The sequence below is a fragment of the Physeter macrocephalus genome, chromosome 6, assembly GCF_002837175.3.
Source record: "Physeter macrocephalus isolate SW-GA chromosome 6, ASM283717v5, whole genome shotgun sequence".
NCBI lineage: Eukaryota > Metazoa > Chordata > Mammalia > Artiodactyla > Physeteridae > Physeter > Physeter macrocephalus.
The window spans coordinates 64,670,494-64,677,518 of record NC_041219.1 but is presented as its reverse complement, the minus strand read 5'-3'; the positions used below and the strand labels follow the sequence as shown (position 1 = coordinate 64,677,518).

Sequence of the window (7,025 nt, the reverse complement as noted above, 5' to 3'; positions counted from 1 at the left end):
GGAGCCTGTGCTCCGCAACGGGAGAGGCCACAACAGTGAGAGGCCCACGTACAGAAAAAAAAAAACAAAAAACAAAACAAAAAAAACTCTTATTAAGGGACTTCCCTGGTGGTGCAGTGGTTAAGAATCCGCCTGCCAATGCAGGGACATGGGTTTGAGCCCTTGTCCAGGATCCCACATGCCGCGGAGCAACTAAGCCCGTGCGCCACAACTAATGAACCTGCTCTCTAGAGCCCATGAGCCACAACTACTGAAGCCCATGTCCCTAGAGCCCGTGCTCCGCCACAAGAGACGCCACCGCAGTGAGAAGCCCGCGCACCGCAACGAAGAGTACCCACCGCTCACCGCAACTAGAGAGAAAGCCCATGCACAGCAACGAAGACCCAATGCAGCCAAAATAAATAAATAAATAAATTTATTTGAAAAACATTGTCTAAAAAAAAAACCACTTATTAAGTGTTTAGAGGACCTATGAAAAGTTATCCTGTAAGTACACATAAAATTTGAAAGTGTTACAGCAACACGCTGTAAAATCATTTTGGAAGACACTACAGTTTTCTCAAAATTCATAATCAACTTGGAGATATTTTATAGAAATGCTTTTTAATCCTGCATTGTTAAAAATAGCCTCCTTAAAAGCAGGCCTTACATTTCTGGTATGTTCCCAATGCAACCCTTATGGGATCGGAAGCATTCAGGTTCTGGGTGCTCAGTAAAAATCATGGGTAGTCATTAGGTCATCAAATAAGCTTCTGACTAATGTTTTCTAATAAATAAGTTACATATTTCAATATCTACAAGTATGGTCAACATTATTACCCCACATGTTGACATGACTTTGTCTTTCCAATGAAAAATTCTAGTGATAAGTATAGTTTTTACATTCCAAAAATAATACAGCCTTTTTAATTGAAAAAAATGCCTGAAATTTGCATTGTAATTTGACATTATATGTCAAGATGCCTAAAAACTTTCCCACACTTTAACCCAGTAATATTGTTTCTGAAAAACTAGCCTAAAGATATAATCTGGGAATGGGAAGATTTAAGCACAAATATTCATTAAAGTATTATTGATAAAGTTGTCTTTTCTTTTAAATGTGGTTTCATGGTCCAAAGTTAAAGAAGGACTGACTTATAACTGATCTGAGACAAATGTAACTAACCCAAAATGGAGGAATAGTTAAGTGAGCCATGTATCTCTCTATTAACGCAACCATAAAAATTCATGTTTATAAAAAGTTCACAATGGCATGCTAAAATGCTTATAACATTACTTACAAAAGGGGTAGAAAACATACAGTAATTTTATACAATTTAAATATTTAAAGCCTACTAATAAAAACTAGCCATGAGGGGACAACATTAAAAGAAATGCTTCAAAAACATTCACTGTTTGTTTTTTAATTCTATTTTGAGACATTTTCCAAATTGTATCTAATGTGCATACCTGTTTCTATAATGGAGGAAAAATATCACTTTATTAAGGGTGGCACGGAGGGGGAGGGGCAGAGAACAAGCCCGAGGGTGTTGCATAAAGCCCTATGTTGCATAAAGCTAAAGTATGCCTAAGTTCCCACTTAAGGGCTCAAGTGTGTTGATAAAGATGGTATGCAATATATCCTGCCAAGTGTTATTCTCAAGCCAAGTTGGAACTTGTCCTTTAAGCTCCTTCTGAGCTTGGTATTGAGAAATACCAATAAGAAAGAGGTGCTTGGCTATTGTTTCAACACTACTCAGCAAATACTGTTGCTGTCCCTGAATAACCACCCTCACACGCCAGGTCCCCACCACGTGTGTCATGTTCTTGGGCAAGGATGCACAGAGAAGCCACAGAAGTCAAACACAGTCATCATCAGGCCCCAGGAAGAGGCGGGGCCACCCTGCTTGGGAAATCACACTGCAGGAGACCTTTGTCACATACTGGCTAAATATATCAGCCAGTGGCTGGAGACCAACTTTCCCTTCCATTTGCAGCAAATAAAAACAAAGTATCACTGAGGACTCTTTGTAAGTCACAGAAACCTAATGGGGCTAAGTTAAACCAAAATTGATTGGAAATTGAGTCCTTTACAGAAGGAAAAACTAATCATGTCTCCTTAAAGGATAAGGACCATGGGGGCACTGAGTTCTCCATCAGGGCCACGTGGGCCATCTGACTCAGCTTCTACCATCTCTAATCTTGTCATTCCCCTTACGATTAAAATTCCTGTGGAAAAACAGCAAAAGTACTATCTTAGACCATGTGCTGATCCCCCTGGCCAGGAGAAAGCCCCACCAGGATCTCAAGTATAGATGGATGTCGTTCCCCAAAGGTAGGATGACTACAGGTTGGGGTTTGCCCTAGACAATCCCAGTGTGTATCTGTTTTTTAGGAATAACTATAAGTAGCATCACTTGCACTCACAAACGTGTCCAAGTTTGGATAATAAATTGCATGATCACTCTATACAAAGGAAAAACAGGGCATTGTTACCAAAGGGGGGAGAAGTGATGCTGAGTGGATGAAAATAGCCGCCATTACAATGAGACTCTTAGAAGAGGTCAACACAAAGTGTTTTGCACCCAATCTCTCAGGTTAAAGATAAGAATCAGAGTCAAAAGCTTTTATCAGTCTTTTGCTTTCGACTCCAACATGAAAATAACATTCCTGTACTCACCCCCTATGTTTTGAATTATTATGACTTTGACCCAATAATTCCATTCCCTTGTCTTCCTATGTCCTTGCTGCTAAACCCCTAACTGTTAAAATGTTCCCTTTTACGGCTGCTTTTTTAGCTTAATTTGTGCTCTTCTGCTTTCCGAAACACAATGTTAACATCCATTCACCTAGCTGAAGGGTCAGGGTGATACCAGATCCGATATTCCCCAAAGCATGTGTAGGATAGTTGCTGTACCCCTGTTGCTGACTAATAATGAGTCAAATCGTGCCTTTCATTCTGATTTCCTCTGAGAGGCTGTTCTATAAGCCTGGGGTCAACTTAAAGGAAGACGGGTTTTGTTTAATATTTTCTCTTTTCATTAGTGCACTTAAATTACTTTCTTGCAAACTCTGCTTGTTACCTAAATGTACTAGCACTTTTGTTACCTAATTAGCTTTCTTATCAGAATTCCAACCAAAAATAACAAAGAAATGTAATAATGATAAGATATCCTGCCCCCTCAAAACAGATTTCCTTTCGCGCTTTATCTCTTGGTACTGTTCTGGCTTGTTTAATTAAAGTATCAGAAATTATTAGACTCAAATTATTTCTTGATCTAGTGCTCAAATTCTCCTGGAAAACTGCTTCTTCTGCCTCCGTATTTAAACTTTATCAGTGTGAGGCAGATGAGTTTCCACACGTATGCAACTGGATTCATGTAATTCAATATAATTTTGGAGGAAGAGCCTAATTTAGCCTCTAAGTAATTAGAGGAACAAATCAGATTTGGCTACACTGAGCTACCATGGTTTAAATACTCCTGTCTCTTCTCTTGTGCTCTTGGATCATCAAAATGAACAACGCCAATGTGCAAAAAAACTGTATGAAACTTAGCAAGGAGTTGTGAAATTCAAAGTAAAGATCTTACTTATTTTTTCATTAGAGGAGTGGGGGGAAAAACCACCAAGTTCAAACCACTAGCATAAGTCGTCTTCAAGGAGGGTAGTCAGTCATGTCTGTTACAGGCTTTTAAAACACTGATGAGAAAGTACCCTTAAATCACAGCATTGAGAAGGAGAAAACCATAAGACACATTGGTTATTTGTCTTCATCGTACTCTGTGAAAAAAAATTCAAGTTGGAATCTGTTTGCTTCTGGTGGAGCTGTGTGAGAGGTTCACTTTCTTTGAAGTCGTCTGCAACATGATCCCCTTTTGCACCGTCAAGCTTGGCTATCACAATTACCAGGCCGCCATTTTGAACTTGTGTTTTATTGGAACGTCGATCCTTATCCCGGTGTTTGCAGGATGGCTTGCTGATGTATGTCTCGGAAGAAACAAACTGGTACAGGTTTGCTTATTTCTGCATTTTCTAGGTGAGTGTCCACTTCTGACTGGATTGTTTTACAACTTATTTTAGTGGATTGTTATTAGAACGTTTGATTTATGCTATACCCACTTTGTTTTTAGCATAAGATGTAATAAATGAGCTAAGAATGTTGTTTCAATTTAGTTTATTCTCTGTATTATTTGAGGGCTACTACTAATTGTGTGTGTGTGTGTGTGTGTGTGTGTGTGTGTGTGTGTGTTAGAGGATGTTTTGATAATTTTATCATTGCACTGATTATATTTTATAATAATTATCTCTTTAAATGTCTGTTTTCTGTACTCTGCAGAATGCCCTCCTTTCCCCCCTTCCTACCACAAGCCAAAATTTGTGACAAATTCTATGTGAAATATGAAGTTCATCTGCTTCACAACTAAAGTGAAATGTTCTAAAGAGTTGTTTTGAAGTTCATGTAGAATAACTGAGAAACGTTTTCATCAAAAGGTGGTCTTTTACTTAGTCATATAATAACTAAGATTGCACTTGAAGACATGATTTCCATATTATGAAGTATGGCTACATGCTAAAAAATGAATGAATTTAACGCTACACTGTGCTTCTTTACATAACAAAAAAGAAACAGATCTACAAAAGTTTAGGAGTGACGTGATTGCAAGCAATGTTGGGGAAATATCAAATTTGTTTGATATGGAATAGAGATCAAGTTGAAGAACAGTCTAGAAATTTAGGCTGGAAAGTTCAGGTTGCTCTTCTAGACAAGAAGGAGTTACTGAAGATATTATGAACACATTTGTGAAATGCTTCAATAAACAGGACTGACAATCACAGTGAGAGGTAAGAGAGAGAACAGAAAATCTCAGGATGTTGGTCTAGGTGATGGAGAAGTGTCAATCCAGGAAAGAACGTAAAACCATAAAAACTCGTCAGGTATGTAAGGTCACAAATATGATGGAAGGACAGAAATTAACTCCAGGTTCTGAGCTGAGGAACTTAGGTAGGCAGTTCATCAAAACTGACCAGTGCAGCAGAAATGCAGTTTTGGGGGACAGGGGAGGTGAATGAGGAAGTGATGGGTATCAGGTACTCAACCTACACACAATTCCAATCAGATGGTAAAGTACCATTCACTGAACCGATCAGAGTGTGATTCAAACTTGTAAACTTCATTGTCTCAGTTCCATGAAATAAAAACTAAGTCACTGCATGGCAAATATTTGTTCACCATTCCGTAAGTGTTTCTCATTGACTACTCTGTGCTAGACGTTGTTCCAGGATCTGGAACCCAACAGAGAAGAAAGCAGTCTCTTTTCTTATGAAGTTGACTTTCTGATGTGGGGAGAGAGAAAATCAAGTAATAAATAGCTATTATGTTGGGTGGTAATGTGTGATGATGAAAAAAAAGCTGGGGAAGGGGACAGAATGGACTAGAGAGTGACAAGGTGGCTCTTCTGTGTCAGGGAATGTTTTCTGATGAGGAGACATTTAAGCATGATTTACTCTTCTTCACTTGGTAACAGGTCATGTCAGTAGAATTAGGTAACTTCTTGTTTAACATGGTGATTCCCATCAGTCTAAATTCCTGTGTAAGTCATCAGACTAGGACTGAAGTCCCAACTTAGAATTTGGCAAACAAAAGGCAAGTCAATTCCACGACCATTCAGTTTCCTACTCAAAGTTGTTTCCTGGTGTCCCCCACTCATGGCTGTCATAAAATTCCAACCAGTCACTAAGTATCAGAGGTTCTATAAAAAATGTGTCTTCTGTCTGTATTGCTACCTTAGCTCAAAAATGCAGCCTTCATCTTCTTGACCATTACAATGGCCTGCTTACTGGCTGTCAGTCATCAGTCTGACCCCAATGCTCTTTCTACCAAAAACCACTGACTTCCTAAAAGAATAAATCTATACATTGGCTCTATTATCTAAAATGTAAGAGCCAATTTAGTTTATAAGAACCTTTAGAACCAGTCCCAAATTTACCTCTCCAGACTTTTGTCTCAGTACACGACCCCAATCAGGCGGAACTTTTCCTTATGGGCTTCCCTACTTTTCTAATGTTACATCTGCTCTTTTCTCTGACTGAAATTGTCATTTTCCTTTATCTTTCCATCCCATATGCGAGACATGAAAACTCCTGGCCCTTCATTCAAGATTCATGTAGTGTTTGTTGCTAGCTCCTCCGTGCTCAGCCACACTCTGATCATACCCAAGTGATTGCATTTGCCCCATTATAATTGTCCACCTGCATGTGTGCCTTCTCCGATGGATAAATTAGCTCCTGATGGGAGGAACCAGCAGACCCCCGCCACCTAGCAAGGGATATGACACATCATGGTGCTTTATACGGAGCTACCAAGTACAGGTGTGCAGACTGTGCACTGCACAATAGCACACATCAACAAGGAATCTTCTTATCTTATATGTCAATGACTTGTATTTTTATTACATCAATTTTACAGCAGATAGAGATAAAGTTTTGACCTATTGCAATCAGTGTATTATGACATTTTTCAAAAGATGGAAGTAAAGTGCCTTTCAAATTTACACAAAGTTACCACTAAAAGAATTTGCCTTTAAATAGATGGCTGCTGCAAGAAGCAGTTATTCTGTCCATCCTCTTTGGATAACCCTTAGCCTAGCCAGGCCTCACATGACACTTCCAGAGATGAAGACTGAGTGGCAGAGAGAGAGAGAAGTTAGCTGCACATCTGGCTCACCTTAACAGGAAACATTTCAAACTCAGTAGAGGGCCCATCCTCATGGTAAATCAATCTGTTACCAAACAACTATTAAGGGCATGCATTCTTCACATTGCAAAAGCCTCTGTATGGGAGATGGAAACATTAGACCCAATTTTTGCCTTTAATACCCTTATAGTCTACTTGAGAAAACTAACCACATAAAATGACTATATAAAAATTTATACCAAAAAGTGTGAATGCCAAGTTAATAAAATGGAGGTGAAGGCTTCCCTGGTGGCGCAGTGGTTGAGAGTCTGCCTGCCGATGCAGGGGACACGGGTTCGTGCCCCAGTCCGGG

General features: G+C 39.3%; 1 protein-coding gene and 1 long non-coding RNA gene across 2 annotated transcripts in view; one reads left to right on the top strand and one right to left on the bottom strand.

Moving 5' to 3' along the window:
• LOC102990584 (uncharacterized) overlaps positions 1 to 7,025 on the bottom strand; it is a 70,483-nt gene that overhangs the window by 12,150 nt on the left and 51,308 nt on the right. The gene's annotated exons all lie outside the window — the stretch shown is intronic.
• Positions 3,654 to 7,025, top strand: part of SLC15A5 (solute carrier family 15 member 5) — an 83,941-nt gene continuing 80,569 nt past the window's right edge. Inside the window, 2 exon segments of the mRNA XM_007100395.2 lie at positions 3,654 to 3,764; positions 3,766 to 4,015. Coding sequence (XP_007100457.2) covers positions 3,654 to 3,764; positions 3,766 to 4,015 — 361 coding nt within the window.